The sequence below is a fragment of the Talpa europaea genome (assembly GCF_964194135.1).
Source record: "Talpa europaea genome assembly, chromosome: 9".
In the NCBI taxonomy this organism is placed as follows: domain Eukaryota; kingdom Metazoa; phylum Chordata; class Mammalia; order Eulipotyphla; family Talpidae; genus Talpa; species Talpa europaea.
In genome coordinates, this window is record NC_140076.1 from 78,557,654 (window position 1) to 78,574,353 (window position 16,700).

The 16,700-nt window shown below is 53.0% G+C and overlaps 2 protein-coding genes across 3 annotated transcripts; both read left to right on the forward strand.

The window, feature by feature from the left end:
* Window positions 1-2,572: 2,572 nt before the first annotated feature.
* Window positions 2,573-5,704, forward strand: SLC39A1 (solute carrier family 39 member 1; the record flags this gene model as incomplete). Of its 2 annotated transcripts, XM_084242944.1 has the most annotated exons (4): window positions 2,573-2,694; window positions 3,442-3,660; window positions 3,833-3,963; window positions 5,048-5,704. In XM_084242944.1, the coding sequence occupies 3 exons, from the start codon at window positions 3,474-3,476 to the stop codon at window positions 5,702-5,704; spliced, it is 975 nt and encodes a 324-aa protein (XP_084099070.1). The 2 variants fall into 2 exon arrangements, with proteins under 2 accessions (XP_084099070.1, XP_084099071.1); XM_084242945.1 differs by lacking the exons at window positions 2,573-2,694; window positions 3,833-3,963 and having other exon boundaries at window positions 3,474-3,660; window positions 5,048-5,211.
* Window positions 5,705-7,289: 1,585 nt separating this feature from the next.
* Window positions 7,290-16,201, forward strand: CRTC2 (CREB regulated transcription coactivator 2; the record flags this gene model as incomplete). The annotated part of the gene is made up of 14 exons (XM_084243071.1): window positions 7,290-7,442; window positions 10,076-10,177; window positions 10,254-10,402; window positions 10,914-10,967; window positions 11,508-11,576; window positions 11,696-11,799; window positions 11,900-11,929; window positions 12,099-12,163; window positions 12,253-12,302; window positions 12,432-12,676; window positions 13,032-13,432; window positions 14,929-15,198; window positions 15,672-15,858; window positions 15,987-16,201. The coding sequence occupies 14 exons, from the start codon at window positions 7,290-7,292 to the stop codon at window positions 16,199-16,201; spliced, it is 2,094 nt and encodes a 697-aa protein (XP_084099197.1).
* Window positions 16,202-16,700: the final 499 nt, after the last annotated feature.

Below are 16,700 nucleotides of genomic sequence, written 5' to 3' on the forward strand. Positions count from 1 at the left end.
TGATTTATACAAGCACTGGGTACAGTCAGAAGCGCGGGAGGGTGAGAGAATTCACCAGAGCCTGAGCGGGGAGCAGAGCAGGCAGAGAAGGACCGAAGTACACTGCTGAGGGGAGCAGCGGGCGGCAGGAGAGGTCTGCGTGCCATACGGGACCCTCCTCCGGTGACCGGGGAGCAGCCGGGGATCGAACCGGCGCTGCAGAGGCTGCGGGCAGCTTCGCAACCCAGTGCTCAACCGCTGCGCCACCAGGGAGGCCCACAGGTGGTCTTTTGAATCAATGTTTTTGTGTCCTTTGTGTAGATACCTAGGAGTGGAATTGCTGGGTCATGTGGTAGCTCCATTTTTAGTAGACTGAGGAATCTCCAGACAGCTTTCAACAGTGGTTGGACCAGTTTGCACTCCCACCAGCAATGTAGGAGTGTCCCTTTTTCATCCTTTCACATCCTCTCCAACATTGCCAACATTTGTTGTTGATTGGTTTTTTGATATGTGTAAGGTGGTATCTCAATGTGGCAATAACTATTATGAAATGATGGGATACCAATACTGTATTCACTGATATCCTACCTTAGAGTCCTGATTCCGTTTTCCTATTTCCCCTCCCTCAAGAAGTCCTCACATTCCCTTAAAGAAGTTGCTGGCCTCCATTTCCAGAGTCTTATCAGAATTATCACTCTGCTGCCTTTAGGCAATGAGGTCTTTTCACTTTTGCTAAAAAGAAAAGGCCAAACCCCCTTCATTACTTTCCTCTTTTGTACCCTCTCCTCCCATGAAGCTAGAAGATTCTGGTAGCAAGCTAAGCAACAGTGAAGGTCTGTATTGAAAATACCTTGGTGCATTCAAGGAACAGAATGCACTAGCATTCTGGTCACAAGGGTTGAGGGAGTTAGGGAGTTGGAGAGTTGGAAAGGAGCCTTTTTTTTTTTTTTTAAGATTTATTTACACATACAAGAACTGGGGCACAGGCCAGAGGGGTGTGTGTGTGTGTGTGTGTGTGTGTGTGTGTGTGACAGAGAGAGAGAGAGAGAGAGAGAGAGAGAGAGAGAGAGAAAGGATTCACCAGAGACAGAGTGAGGAGCATAACAGGCAGATGTACTGAAATATACTGCAGATAGGAGCAGTGGGAGAGACAGATCTGGTGCGCCATGTGGGCAGCTCCTTGGTCAGCCTGCAGAGGCTGCAGATAGCTTCACAATGCTGTGCTTAACCCCTTGCGCCACCAGGGAGGGCCTGGAAATGAGTTTGGAAGGGACCTTGATCAGAAGCCTTGGGGCATGGTAAGGAGGGTCAGTTGGAGAGTGTTGAGAGAACTGTTCACTGAGTGGGCTTTCAGTACCCCCTGAGTTGGGTCCCATCCTTCCTGTACCCACTGTGAGTGGGCAGAGAGCTGCACAACAATTCAGGGCATTGGGGGTCATGGGATAATTTTTTTTTTAAAAAAAGATTTATTGGGCCTCCCCGGTGGCGCAGCGGTTGAGCGCTGGGTTGCGAAGCTGCCCGCAGCCTCTGCGGCGCCGGTTCGATCCCCGGCTGCTCCCCGGCCACGGGAGGAGGGTCCCACATGGCGCGCAGACCTCTCCTGCCGCCCGCTGCTCCCCTCAGCAGTGTACTTCGGTCCTTCTGCCTGCTCTGCTCCCCGCTCTGGCTCTGGTGAATTCTCTCACCCTCCCGTGCTTCTGACTGTACCCAGTGCATGTATAAACAAAACAAAGAAAGAAAGAAAGAAAGAAAGAAAGAAAGAAAGAAAGAAAGAAAGAAAGAAAGAAAAACATGCCTCTATAAAAAAAAAAAAAAAAGATTTATTTATTTATGCATACATGAGCTGGGGTGGAGGCCAGAGGTGGGGGGAGGAGAAATGTGAGAGGATTCACCAGAGGCAGTGGGGCGCAGAACAGGCGGAATGACTGAAATACACTGCTGAGGGGAGTAGCAGGCCAGAGCGGGCTGTGCCATGTGGGTAAGCTGGGTGTGTGTAGTGGGGGGTGTCCAACTCGTGCTGCAGTGACTGCCCATAGCTTTGTAGTGCCAAGACTTAACCCCTCATGCACCAGGGAGGCCCAAGAAGGGATGATTTTCAACAGTTGCCCTCTCTTTGCTACTCCTTTTCAATTCTGCCAGATCTTTTTCTTTCTCTTGTCTCAGTGCTGGTGAGGGAAGTCAAGCAAGTCAGTCCTAGCAAGGGAATGCCTTACGTTTGGCTCCAAGATGCACGGATTGGTCTTAAGATTTCTGGTTAGAGAAGTATGTTCCCTCCCCCCCACCCCACCGCCCCAGGGATGTGGGGCGGACTATTTGGGAATGCAGGGGTGAGGGGGCTGTACAGGGAAACACGAGCCTCGCCCAGAGCATTTCTAGCTTCCTCTTTAAAAAAATCTCCACATGATCAAAACCTTTGCTGTTCGGCCACCTGCAGGCCATCAGGCTTTCACAGCAGCGTCCAGAGCCCGCACCCGCTACGCTCTTCCCCGGCTCTCGAAGCTCTTCCCCGGCTCTCCGCGAGCCCCGCCTCCACCAGTCTCCTATTGCTCCAGGTTTACGTCACTCTTAATGGGGCCCCGCCCCCCGGCGCTGTCATTGGCTGTCGGGAGCCTGTACGCGGCGGCGGCAGGGAAGGGAGGGAGGCTGGGGAGGGGGCGGGAATTCCCGCCTGGCGGCCGGAACCGAGCGGATGCCATGTAGTAAGACCCGGGCGAGGTGAGTGCGGGTCCCCGGGAGCGGGATCCGGCTTGGCCGCCCGGCCTCCTGGGGCCTAGGGGGGCGGGGCCCTGGCTCGCACTTTTCCCTTCGGCTTCCCTGCTGCCGGCGGCCTCGGACCCCGCCTCCGTAGCCTGGACTGCCAGACGCCGCCCTCGGTTGTTGTGTCTGCGTGTCCCCGGACCCCAGACCCTTAGGTCTCTGCCTTTTGGGCCCTCGGCCTCGAAGTTCCAGCCGGGGGCCGGAAGCGGCTCTCTGCTTTGGGGGGATGGTTCTAGGGAAACGGAGCGGAGGGTAATCCAGCATCCAAACTCGCCTTGTTCAGGGTGGTCCCGAAGCGGCCCGGGACGCCTCTCCACTACTCCAAATCGCCCTTCCCTTCATCCATACTTTCCCGGGGGCGGCCTCTGTTTTCGTTAGATTACCTCTAATTGGCCTCTGTTTTCTTTAGATTACCTCCACTCCCTAGTTCTCTGGGAGCTCCAGGTGAAAGGGTAATGAGATCCACACAGTCCTCATTACTCTTTCACTTTGCCGAGTAACTGAAGAAGTAACTTAATGTGGAAGGGATCAGGACTGAGGGGAAAGAGGACTGTTCTTAGTACCGGAGCAGATGAGTCACCCTGGGTTGGGGAAGGTCAGAAAGTGTCCGGAGTGAGGGAATTGCACTTCTGCTGATCGCTCTTCTCCTTTCTTTGGCCCCATCTTTGCTCACATGACTATTCCCACACTTCTCTGTCTCCTTAGGTCTGAGAACCATTGGAACTACCACAGCCACCATGGGGCCCTGGGGAGAGGCAGAGCTCCTAGTGTGGCACCCAGAGGCAGTAGCCTCAGAGCCCCCGCTGCCTGTGGGACTGGAGGTGAAATTGGGCGCTCTGGTGCTGCTGCTGGTGCTCACTCTTGTTTGCAGTCTAGTGCCCATCTGTGTGCTGCGTCGGCCTGGGGCCAACCCTGAGACCTCAGGTAAGCCTTTTTTTTTCCCTCCAGCCTTGGACATAAGGGATAGGGAAGGCTCTGGGTCTGAGGAGCGTGATCAAAGGAGGGAAGGCAAGAGTCACTGTTGCTTGGGTTGGGAAAATGGATCCTGCAAGGGTGTTAATTTGCTCTTTCTCACCTGTGCTCCACTCCTGCCCAGCCTCCCGCCAAAAAGCCCTGAGCCTAGTAAGCTGCTTCGCAGGGGGTGTCTTTCTGGCTACCTGTCTCTTGGACCTGCTGCCTGACTACCTGGCTGCCATAGATGAGGCCCTGGCAGCCCTGCATGTGACGGTGAGCACTGGCTGGCTGCAGGTGACCTTGTGATTGTGGGTGTGTTTAGTCACAATCCTTTAAAAGAGGTGGTTTGTATGGATCTGTTCCTGTGTCACTCCATATTGTGTGGAAGTTTCTTGGCATGTTACCTATGCATTGTGAATTTTATTTATAGGGAATATCTCTCTTTTTGGGCTCCCTTCCATTCACTGCATTCCCTATGTAACCCTGATACCCTTTGAGGCAGTGTAAGGAACATTATTACCATGTATGTAAGTTATTCCATGGGTTTCAAAGTTCCAGCCTCCAGAAAGCTAACAGTACCTCCCAAATCATCCTCTCACCACTTTCCTGAAGGGTTGGAGACAGTGGTCTGGTGTTAACAGCCCAAGGCGTAGCTAAGGAAGATCAAGGAATAGGAAAGTCACATAGGAAAAACTGAGAGAATTGGGTGGTAGTTTGAGGAAGGCCCCCTGGGTTCCTCCTCTATTTTCCTAAGACTGAGAAAGTAACTGGATGCAACCATTTGTGTCTCTGTGACTGAATGACCTGTGTGACTGTGTAAGCCTGAATGTCACTGCGATAGTATGTGGCTCTGTGTGTAGGCATTTGGGGAGATGAGTGAATGTGTGGCCCTTTGTTTATATGTTTATGCTTTGTGTATGTCTACATCATCAACTCTCAACTGGGGCAGCTTTACTTCCTCTCTCCAGGAAACATTTGGTAATGTTTTGAGGCATTTTTGTTGTTATAGCTCAGGGATGGAAAGCGTTGTGTTTTCTAACTAGCATCTAATGGGCAGAGGCTAGGAATGCTGCTAAATGTTCTACAGTGTACAAGACAGCCCCACAACAAGGAATCACGTAGCCAAAAATGTTAATAATGCTACAGTTGAGAAGCCTTGGTTTACATGTAACACTGTGGGTGACACCATAATCTGTGTGATTGTGTATCTTTCTGTGTCTGTGTCACCAAGTGACTGTATCTTTGTGTGACTGAGAGTGGCCATGTGTTTGTGTGGGGCCCCAAATTTGTGTATCTGGGACATCACTAGACTTTGCATTTGACTCTTCTCCCCCATTCTTGGCCTCTTTGCCCACAGCTCCAGTTCCCCTTACAAGAGTTCATCCTGGCCATGGGCTTCTTCCTAGTCCTGGTGATGGAGCAGATCACACTGGCTTACAAGGAGCAGTCGGGGCCACCACCTCGCGAGGAGACAAGGGCTCTGCTGGGAACATCGAATGGTGGGCCGCAGCACTGGCATGATGGGCCAGGGGTCCCACAGGCAAGCGGAGCCCCAGCAACGCCCTCAGCCTTGCGTGCCTGTGTACTAGTCTTCTCCCTTGCCCTTCACTCGGTTTTTGAGGGGCTGGCAGTGGGACTACAGCGAGACCGGGCCCGGGCCATGGAGCTGTGCCTGGCTTTGCTGCTCCACAAGGGTATCCTGGCAGTCAGCTTGTCCCTGCGGCTGTTGCAAAGCCGCCTGCGAGTACAGGTGGTGGCTGGCTGTGGGATTCTCTTCTCATGTATGACACCTCTGGGCATTGGGTTGGGTGCAGCTCTGGCAGAGTCGGCTGGGCCACTGCATCAGCTGGCCCAGTCTGTGCTGGAAGGCATGGCGGCTGGCACCTTTCTCTACATCACCTTCCTGGAAATTCTGCCCCAGGAGTTGGCCACTTCCGAGCAGAGGATACTCAAGGTCATTCTGCTCTTAGCAGGCTTTGCCCTACTCACTGGCCTGCTCTTCATCCAAATCTAGGGAACCTCAAAAAGGGAGGGGAAGGTTGGGTAACCTTGACCTTCCACCCCTCTCCCAGTGTGAGGGGAATAGGAAGGAGTGGGGTAGGGCAATATTGAGGACCAAAGAGCTCTCTGGGAGGTAGGGATGGAACCTTTGGGATTATCTGACCAATGAAAGGGAAGTGAGCAGACAAGAACCTGACCCTCAGGCCCAAGGGGCAAGGGATGATCAAGTCAGTAGACATGTTCAAGGCATATTAATATGGGACACTGACTACTAGAATTAGGGGTCAGACACTACATATAGGCACAAGGTTGTCACTTTGGGAGGCTGGAGGTGGGCACAAAGCTGCTGTGGGATACTGGTGTAGAGAGTGCATAGGCCTGGTGGCAGCAGTCCAGTTGGTTCTAGCCTGCTTCAGCCATCTGCCACTTGGAGTGGCCCCCTCCTGTTTTTCTTGGCTTCTATTCTCATATGTATCGCCGTCTTCCATTCTCCCAGGGGACTAGTGCCAAATGGGCTCTTCTTGCCAGTTTTGGTACTTTCTCTGGTTTCTTTGGTCCTGCTCACTTCTCGATTTTAAGTGCCAAATAAATCTCCCTCTTTTTCAAAGCACAGTGATGGCACTGAGCCCTGCCCTGCCCTGCCCTTCAGTGGAAGACGCCTGCTTGCTCTCTGTTTGGGTCCCACATCCTAGGGTGGGGCAAAGGCAAACATGTTTGCTGGGGTGGGACGGGGGAGAATTGGCATAGGCAAAGTCCCCTTCCACTGCTGCATCCTAGAAATAGGGAAAATGGACATGGTGCCCCATGTCCAAGTGATAAACACTGAGCTGCCAAAACTTTTTATACCAGAATTGCCCAAGGGGGAAGGGGAAGGTTCACTCCCCCAGGGTTATTTTTGGGGAGGGAGGGCTGTATATAGGGCCATATTCTCTAGAATCTATTTTACTAACTGACCTGTTTTAGGATATGTTATCCAAATAAAAGATGTTTCTACACATCTGTACCTTCTCTGATTTGTCTGTCTTGGGGAAGGGGTGGGCATGTGGCCAGCCTGAGAGAGCCTGAGTCCCACATGTTCACAGCTGTTTTAATGTCCCTGGTCTCCCTGTTTTCATTCGGGCCCTTCAGGTCCCCTACTTCCCTGAGGATGACCACATTTTTCCTCTTTTGTCTCTTCCTTCTTCCCTCCCTGTCTCCTCCCCTTCCTTTTCCTCCCCGTTTCCTTTCTTTTCTCCTAATCCCTCTCCCCTTCCCGTTCGTAGGCTTGGGCTCAATTTAGAACTACTTCTCCCAGCATGCCCCGCGCAGGGAGGTTCCCGGAGGGAGGAGAAAAGTTCTCAGTTCCCGGAGTCAACAGGGCTCCTGGGAAATGGTGTCCGTTTCCTCCCCTTGTTGCTTGAGTGGGGGTGTGGAGTAGTTACGTAAACAAACTACAATTCCCGGCGGTCCCCGCGCGCAACAGGTCAGGGCTAGGCTGGGGCCGGGCTCCCGGTGCTCGCTGAGGCGGCGGCGGCTACGGCTGGGAGAGCCGGGCCGGAGCCCGCGGCAGAGGCCGTGGCTAGTACTGAGAGGGCGGCGGGGAGGGACGCGGGAGGAAGATGGCGACGTCGGGGGCGAACGGGCCCGGCTCGGCCACAGCCTCAGCTTCCAATCCGCGCAAGTTCAGTGAGAAGATCGCGCTGCAGAAGCAGCGTCAGGCCGAGGAGACGGCGGCCTTCGAGGAGGTGATGATGGACATCGGCTCCACCCGGGTGAGGGGCCGCGCCGGGTGCGGGAGAGTAACCGAGCAGTTACGGAGCGGGAACGGAGAGGCGGGGCGGGGGCGGGAGCCGCAATGAGGGAGGCGGAACGCGGCTGGGGCTGCGGGCGCCGCCGTCTGGGAGGCGCGCGGATTGAGGGCCGAGGGGCAGGAAGGCGGATTTGCTGGGGGGTGGGGGTGGGGGCGGAATAATCCACAAGATTGGGAGTTTGGGGACGGCCGGGAGCCTGGGGAAGCGGGAGTGGGTGAAGAGAGGGGCCCCTGAAGCCCCGCGGAGGTGGGAGGTGGGTGGCCCTTGGGCATCCGTGATTGGGTCCTCTCGGCGTCTACTAAAGCATCCCCGGTGTTGGGTGTAGGTTGCGGGGCATGAGCTGCTGGCTCTTATCCGACTCCTCTGAGTTGGTGGTCTCCAGCGTGTTCCCTCTGCCCGGTTGTGCCACTCTCGGTATTTTAGTACCTCCGGGAAAGGGCCCCTTGAGTGGTTTAAGCAGCCGCGCTGGGTATAGTGGGGCAGGAAGTCCCCTCCTGCGTCCCGTCCCTTTGCTTCCTTTTTCAAATACTTCTTGTGGTTTCCTGACGTGAATGAAGGTGAGGTCCATTGCTCACAGACTCCTGCTTGATGTTCTGCCCCGGTTAGTTTGGAGGAGAGGTAGGGCTTTGACACTGGAAAGCGGGTAACCAGTTGGCTATAGCTTATGTGGAACTCCGTGGTTTGCTGAGATTTCTAAAGAGATGGCTGCTGCCTGGGCCAGTTATGGAGTTCCTTGGAGAGTTTCATGTGTAGGTATGCGCAGGGAATAGTCATTCCTAGGACGTTTCAGAAAGACGACTCCTTGGCAGAGTTGCCTCTGAAGAAAGACCTCTTAGGGCTTGGTTTCTTACTTCCCAGGGCAAGATGTCAGACTGAGCAAAGGGTGGGCGTTTGCCTAGCTGGAATGCAGTCCTAATTTAGGGACACATTATTCTCAAAACAGCAGGTGAGGCAACGACAGTGAGCCCTCATGGCAGGGAGCTAGAAGGAATTTAAGGGATGATGGTGGAACATAAATACCACACTTCAAAGCTCTTACAACTGGTGTGTGATTGCATCTATCTGTGGCTGTGACTCTGGTTGTATTTTTGTGTCTTTCTCTGTTAAAGACTCTGTTAGTCGTTTTTGAGTGGTGGTTGGTTTTTTTTTTTTTTTTTTTTTTTTCCCTTTTGAGTCTCTAGAGATCATGTGCCCTAGTTTGTAGGAGTCAGGAAAGAAAGGTAGGGAAGCAAATCGTGTGTGTGTTCACACATATACACACACACCCACACATATAATCATAATCCATTGTAACTGCATTGAGGATCATGGTGTAACAGTTGATTCCTTCCCTTTAGGAGGTTTTGATCATGGTAGAGGCAGAGGCAGGAAGGTGGGTGAGAGACTGATCTCTAGCAGACAGCTTGAGGCCCTGCCCTTGGACTCTGACTCCAGATCAGGCAAGGTGGCATCTTAGAACTTGTATGTGCAAACAAAGAAAGACTGTGAGAAAGTCAAAGCTGGGGTGTCTATCTTTGCGGTGCCTTGATTTGTCAAAAAGCCCCTTCTAGCCTCTTCTACCTCACAGTCAGCATAGTATACCCACTAAACTCACGGGATTGACTGCCTGGAACAAAATGTCAATTCTAATGTTGTCTGCGCACAATAGTGTGACCCCAGTAGCTTTCAGAATTTACCCGCATTAGCTGCTCTGCGTGTTTATTTGAATGGAGGCACTGACTGGACTTCAGAAATCTTCACTCACCTCTCACAATAGGGACATGAGAGCCCTATGTATACAGACTGGAAGGTGTGTCTCACGCCAGTGCCAGGTATCCCCAAAGTGTAGGGATGAGGCCAGGGAGATGGCTCTAGCCTGGGCTAGGGTAAACTACTGTTTCCATCCCCGTTCTCCCGGCTTCCCTACCATGTCAGGGGCCTTAGGTCCGAAAAGGTCCTTTAGTAGAAGAGTGTTTCTTGGTTTTGACACTGTTTGCCAGCTAGGAGAGCCATCATGCCTTAGATGTTCTAGGTCTAGAGGCACAGGCTCTGTGCAGCCTTCCTGGAACTCGGCTAATGGCAGAGCCCAGAAGCCTGTGCCCTTTAGAAAGGCAAGGAAAGAGACTGGCAGCCATGGCTTTATGACATCCACCTGTGACCCTCCCTTCCAATTAGTTCTGGACACATCTGGAAGGGAAAGCAGAGGTGCCTAATAGACACTCTTCCCCAGGAGTTAACCCATGTGACTAGCTTGGGGGCTCCTGGCAGCCCTTCAGGGACTGTTTAGATTGATGCCAACTGGGACAGGCCCTGAGCAGACTGTCAGGCTCTGCCTGGCAGAGTATGCCAGGCATTAATACTATCATTGATGAGGTTAGCCTGCAGAAAAGCTAGGCAGATTGTTTGCACCAGGTCTCGGTGGACCTTTCCCCTAACACTGGCTTTTTCCTGACAGATCTGGCTTGCTTGCTCTCTTTCTTTTCTTCTGGCAGATATCTCAAAAAAGAGCAGCAGTTGGAGCATTTCTTAGAGACAGGAATGGCAAGGGTGGTCAAAGAAACAGGAATAGAGCTCAGGGTCCTTCCTGACTTTTCCACTTGTGCTCCTTGTCTCAGTTACAGGCCCAAAAACTGCGACTGGCATATACACGGAGCTCCCACTACGGTGGCTCTCTGCCCAACGTTAACCAGATTGGCTGCGGCCTGGCTGAGTTCCAGGTGAGTGGACACCGGCTTGGGGAGTACAGGCTCTCGGGCAGCTTCCCCTGTTGACACCCCCTGTCTCCTTTGGCAGAGCCCTCTCCACTCACCTTTGGATTCATCTCGGAGCACTCGGCACCACGGGCTGGTAGAACGGGTGCAGCGAGACCCCCGGAGAATGGTGTCCCCACTCCGACGCTACCCCCGCCACATATCCTTCACAGGGGTTTGGGGAGTCCCAAGGTGGACTGGAATTCATCTTTCTCCAGGAGCTGTCCTTTTCCCTGCTTCCCTGACCATTTGGTCCACATTTCAGCACTGGTGCCTTTGACAAGGCGCTGCTGCTTCTGAGGCTGTGCCCTCCATTTCTGATTGGCTCTGATAGTCCTTACTTCAGCTTGCTTTCTTCTGCCATGGGTAGAGCTTCCCTAATATGTCTCCTACTCTTGGGAGTTTGGTTCCTTCCTCCTCACTTTTCTCCTCACACTTCTGTTCTTAGCTTTCAATCTCAGATGCCTCCACAGACCTGTCTTCCAAAGCCTTGCCTAGATGTTGTCTTATATTTTTCTAACTCCACTAGGCCTAATTCCCTTCTTCTTTTCCACTCCCTAACCCTATTGTTGCCCTGGTAGAGGAGGAAAAAGGGGTTTGTTTCGCAAAACAACTCATCTGCTATCTCTGTACTTCTCTCCTCCAGTCTCTATCCCATCCATCCCCTCCTATTATCCTTAACTGGTGCTGTTCACATTGACAGCTCTCCCTACAGCCCTGCCTACTTATCTCCTCCTCCGGAGTCCAGCTGGCGGAGGTCAGTGTACAGGGCTGGCGAGCTCTCCTGCTCGCTGTCTGCTGTGTCTCTAGAGTAGCTTGGGTTGGGGCTCAGCTGTCATTCAACATAACAGCAGGCCTGGAAGGGGTGGGGGCAGGTGGAATAGGTGGGTCAGAGTCCAGTTCTGGCCATGTTGACACGGTGACCAAGCTTCCCAGTCCCGACAAGATAGGACCAATGGTAACCGTGGCTAGCTAGGGTGTGTGTGTCAAGGGGAGGGGAAGAGGGCAGCGTGGCAGGTGAGAATGACTGCCTTCTGTCAAAAGTGGGTGCCAGATGGAGAATTCTGTCATCTTAGATTTCAGAATCTTTCCCCTTGTCCATCTCATACCCAGTATAGTTGCTGGGCTCCAAGATGCCCACTTAGCTTCTCTTGGTAGAGAGTACCAGAATGAAAGAGGCATGTTGCTGGGTGCCCATACGCTCTGTCTCCACTTTGGCTGTCCTGAATTTGCTAACCCCTGCACTTCTTGTTTATTTTCTTGCCTTCCTCTTCATGACTTTGTTTCTCCCTCCCAGGACGATGCCCTGGGGCAATTTCCCTGCAGAGAAGGGGCAGTTGTTCAGACTACCATCTGCGCTTAACAGGTGATGACCCTTGCCTTCTTTTAGCTTTATCTTCTATCTGTAGTTCCTGGGGCTTTGCTCCCTGCTTGGGGGCCTAGAAAGATAGTCACTGGTGTCAGCTCATCTCTTCCCCTCCATAGGACAAGCTCTGACTCTGCCCTTCATACAAGTGTGATGAACCCCAGCCCCCAGGACACTTACCCAGGCCCTGCACCTCCCAGTGTCCTGCCAGGCCGTCGTGGAGGTAAGTGCCCATGTCCCAGGGTAGGGAGTAGACAAGGGTGCTTTTGTTTGACGCGCTTAGGAAAGTGGCACTGCAACCAACTCCACCACATCCTTTGCAGGTTTTCTGGATGGCGAAATGGACTCCAAAGGTAGGTGCTCTTCACCATGTGTGGGTACAGAATGCCAAAGAATTTCTGGACTGGTGTTGAAGTTGTATGTAGGACTAGGAGCAGGACTCCATCTCACCTGCTTCTGTTTACTGTCCTACTTCACTGGCTCCTTCTCCAGCCCTCTCATCACCATTCTTTCTCTTTCAAGTCCCCCCTATTAAGCAGAACTTGCTAGATGACAAGCACTTGCTGAAACCATGGGATGCTAAGAAGGTAGGCTTGGCCCACTATCCCTCTTCTTTATGTGGGGTAGGTCTTCCAGGATCCTCACTAAGGACTGTCCTTCATTTTTTTTCTCTTAGCTGTCCTCATCCTCTTCCCGGCCACGGTCTTGTGAAGTCCCTGGAATTAAGTAAGTACCTTTGGGAAGCTGAGAAGGTGGGGAGGGAATAAAGAGAAATGTGGTGCACTGATTTCTGCTCTTCCCTGACCACACCTCCCTCCTCCCATTTACATCTTTCGTTTCCTTTCCATCCTCCAGCATCTTTCCATCTCCTGACCAGCCTGCCAATGTGCCTGTCCTCCCACCTGCCATGAATACGGGAGGCTCCCTACCTGATCTTACCAACCTGCACTTTCCCCCACCGCTGCCCACCCCCCTGGATCCTGAGGAGACAGCCTACCCCAGCTTGAGTGGGGGTAACAGTACCTCCAATTTGACCCACACCATGACCCACCTGGGCATCAGCGGGGGCCTGGGCCTGGGCCCGGGCTATGATGCACCAGGTGAGTGGCTCTCCTGGCCAGGCATCCATGGGGTGCTGCCTGTATGAACGGATAAAGGGGTGGGTGGCTTGAGCACCTGGGATCCTCCTGTGACTGCCCACTCCAACCCATCACCTGTCCCCTGCAAGGTCCCCTTACATCAGTTTTATGTCAGTAAGAACCGGTAGGTGTAGCTTTTTCTAAAAAGATAACAGCGGCTACAGGTGGGCAGTGTCAACCTCACTGTCAGAGATAGAGTAAGGAGGACATTGTGTTGCCACTTCCATAGTCCAGTCACTGCTACCCTTCTGGGCAGAGAGGGGCCCAATTCCCATCAGTAATGTTGGCATCTCTGGTTTTTTGTCTGTGCCTGCAGGACTTCATTCACCTCTCAGCCACCCATCCTTGCAGTCCTCCCTAAGCAATCCCAACCTCCAGGCTTCCCTGAGCAGTCCTCAGCCGCAGCTCCAGGGCTCCCACAGTCACCCCTCACTGCCCTCCTCCTCCTTGGCCCGCCATGCACTGCCTGCCACCTCCCTGGGTCACCCCTCACTCAGTGCCCCAGCCCTCTCTTCCTCCTCCTCCTCCGCTTCATCTCCTGTGCTGGGTGCACCCCCTTACCCAGCTTCAACCCCTGGGGCCTCCCCCCGCCACCGCCGTGTGCCCCTCAGCCCCCTGAGTTTGCCCGCGGGCCCAGCCGACGCCAGAAGGTCCCAACAGCAGCTGCCCAAACAGTTTTCGCCAACAATGTCACCCACCTTGTCTTCCATCACTCAGGTATGCATGGCTGGCCTCCCTACAGGTCTGTCTCCCCCTCCCCTTCTCTTCTCCTGCCACTGTCTCACTCTTCCACCCTTTCTCCCTCAAATCCTCTTATTTCCTGTACCCCTTGTCTCATCCATCTCTCCCACCCACGCCTCTGTCCTCTACGTGCCCTACCTTTTACCCGTCTTGTTTACTCTTTGCTTAAGAGAGCAAATCCTGGGGTTAAGCCTTCTAGGTTCCAATCCTGGCTCCACCTCTCACAAGCAGTCTCCTTGGAGGAGCTAGTTAGCTTCTTTGGGGCTTAGCATCTGTGAAATAAGGGTGATACGGTGGGGATCAAAGGAAACCCCACACATGAAGTGCTTAGTCCCATGTGTAGTTTAGACACATACTCCACAAGTGGGAACTTGCTCTTTCCCCTTTCTTTAGTATTTTTTTCCTCAGGTTTCCATTCTGTCATATTCCCTCTTTCTTTCATAGATTTCATAGTCTCAGTGACTCAGATTATGGAACCCTCATTTTTTTTTTTAAGATTTCATTTATTTTTACATGGAAGAACTGGGGTACAGGGCAGAGGTATGGGAGGTTGAGGGGATTCACCAGAGACAGAGACACAGTGGTGGACAGAGACACAGCAGAATAGGTGGACTGACTGAAATACACTGCTTGAGGGGAACGGGGGCGAGACAGGAGAGGTCTGCTGTGCATGTGGGTAGCTCCCTGACTGGGGATGGAACTCGTGCTGCAGTGTCTGCCAATAGCTTCATAGTGCTGAGACTTAACCCCTTGCACCACCAGGGAGACTGATGGATGAGGCAACAGGTCCTGAGGAGGAGTGATTTTCCCAAGTTTACACAGTTAGGAAGAGTTGGGAACAGAACTTTCTCCTGAAGCCTGAAGGTCTTAGCTCCCTCCCTCCCTGTCCTCTCCATTTTTGTTCTCCCTGCTCACCTTCTTTTTTCAACCTCATGTTCTTTTTTAACCTTTCCTTCTCCATTGCTACTCCCTGGAATGTGTGGTCTATGTTCCATCTCTATCCAGGCCCCTTTTTCTGTAGTGAAGAGTAAGGCCAGACCAGCAAGGTTTCACTCTTAGGACTTAGAGCAAACCTAACTTCCCCCTCTCCTTTCTTCCTTTTCCCTTCCTTTCTCTCCCTCTTCCTCTGGCCGCTTCAAGACTTTGGAGCAGCAGTTTTCAGGTTTACTGTTGTACTGTCACTCATTTGTGAGATGTGCCACAAGTGCTTAATTATTAATAAAAGCTATAGTATCAAGGATTCGGAATAGCTGTCTTCTGGAATGGATTAAAAAGTATCTCTACTTGGTCATTTTCATTCTGATACGCAATTTTGAGCAATAGCACCTAATCCCACGGATGACCATGGGAACCTTGTCAAGTTTGTGTGGAGGATGGTTGTAGCCTAAGAGAATGGGAAGCCCTGATAAAGAGTTCCTCTTAGGTGGCACACTGAGGGGTAAGCTTCCCCCTTTTTCCTTGCTTTTCTTCAGGGCGTCCCCCTGGACACCAGTAAATTGTCCACTGACCAGCGATTGCCTCCGTACCCATACAGCCCCCCAAGTCTGGTTCTACCCACCCAGCCACCAACCCCAAAGCCTCTCCAGCAGCCAGGGCTGCCCTCTCAGGCCTGCTTAGTGCAGCCCTCAGGTGGGCAGCCCCCGGGCAGGCAGCCGCACTATGGAGCATTGTACCCACCCAGCTCCAGTGGACACGGGCAACAGTCTTACCACCGGCCAATGAATGACTTCAGCCTGGGGAATGTGAGTACCTGGGTTCCTAGCTCAGAAGCAGGGGAGGAACTGGGGGTTGGTAAGAGGGCCTGACAGATACTGCTGAAGTGGGAGGAAAGATCTTCTTTCCACACAGGTAACAGCACTGGGGCTTCTCTGTTCCGCGTTCGACCCCCAACTCCTGCCCCTTTCCCTCAGCTATCTCCGTGCAGCTTGTACTTTGATGACTACTGCTTTGACCTGTTCTCTTCCTGGCACGCACATGCTCTGTCCCAGCAGGTACGGTGCCCACACCTACTTAGGGCCCCGTGCTTGCTTCTGTCGCTCTGCTTCCAGCCATCTCCCTTGTCTGCTTTTGTTTCTGGGGGGGTGGTGGTGGGGGTGTGTGAGAAGGAAGTGAAGATTGGTGGGCAGAGGGTATGAGTCAATAGGTCTTGGCAGGGGCAGGCAGGAACACCCTGTTCTGAAGCCCCCTTCCTCAGGGTCTGTCTGTGTGTCCGTAGTTGGAGCAGTTCAGCATGGAGAGCCCATCAACCAGCCTGGTGCTGGATCCCCCTGGCTTTTCTGAAGGACCTGGATTTTTAGGGGGTGAGGGGCCAGTGAGTGGCCCCCAGGACCCCCATGTCCTCAACCATCAGAACTTGACCCACTGTTCCCGCCATGGCTCAGGGCCAAATGTCATTCTCACAGGTGAGGTGATGGTGATGGGTGGGAGTAGAATGAGGGAAGGACACATTTGTTGGTGCAGCAGAAGTTTGAGGGGTTTTAGAAGAGTGTTCAGGACATGGAGACCTTACCCATCTCTTCTACCCACACAGGAGACTCCTCCCCAGGTTTCTCTAAGGAGATTGCAGCAGCCCTGGCAGGAGTGCCTGGTTTTGAGTTGTCAACAACTGGGTTGGGGCTGGGGCTAGAAGATGATCTGCGCATGGAGCCACTGGGCCTGGAAGGGCTCAACATGCTGAGCGACCCCTGTGCCCTGCTGCCTGACCCTGCTGTGGAGGATTCGTTCCGCAGTGACCGGCTACAGTGAGGGGACTTCATCACCATCCTTCTTGGCCCTGTCTCCCATCACTGTCCCTTTCCTCCCTTCTCCCTGGCCAGTAGAGACTCCAGACTCTGCCCCCAGATCCTCTTTCTAACTTGAATGAGGGATCCCAAGAATGAGAAAAGACCAAGGGGTTTGTCCAGGTGACCTCTGAATTCTGCACAAGGGATGGGCCTGGGGGAGCTCAAGGGAGGGTCTAAAGCACTTGTAACTTTGAACCGTCTGTCTGGAGGTCAGAGCCTGTTGGAAAGCAGGGGGTAGAGGGGAGCCCCGGAGGCAGGGCTTGTCCGGATGCCTTGGGGTGGGCAGTGCCAGCCCCTCCTCACCACTCTTCCCCTTGCAATGGAAGAGAGAGCCAGAGTGGATATTATTTTTTATTAAATATATTATATGTTAATAAAAAAATCATCAAACTTGCGTGGTTGGCTACTGTTTGGGCAGCAAATGGGGATCTAGGGAGTTCTTGGGCATAGGTTCTTTCATC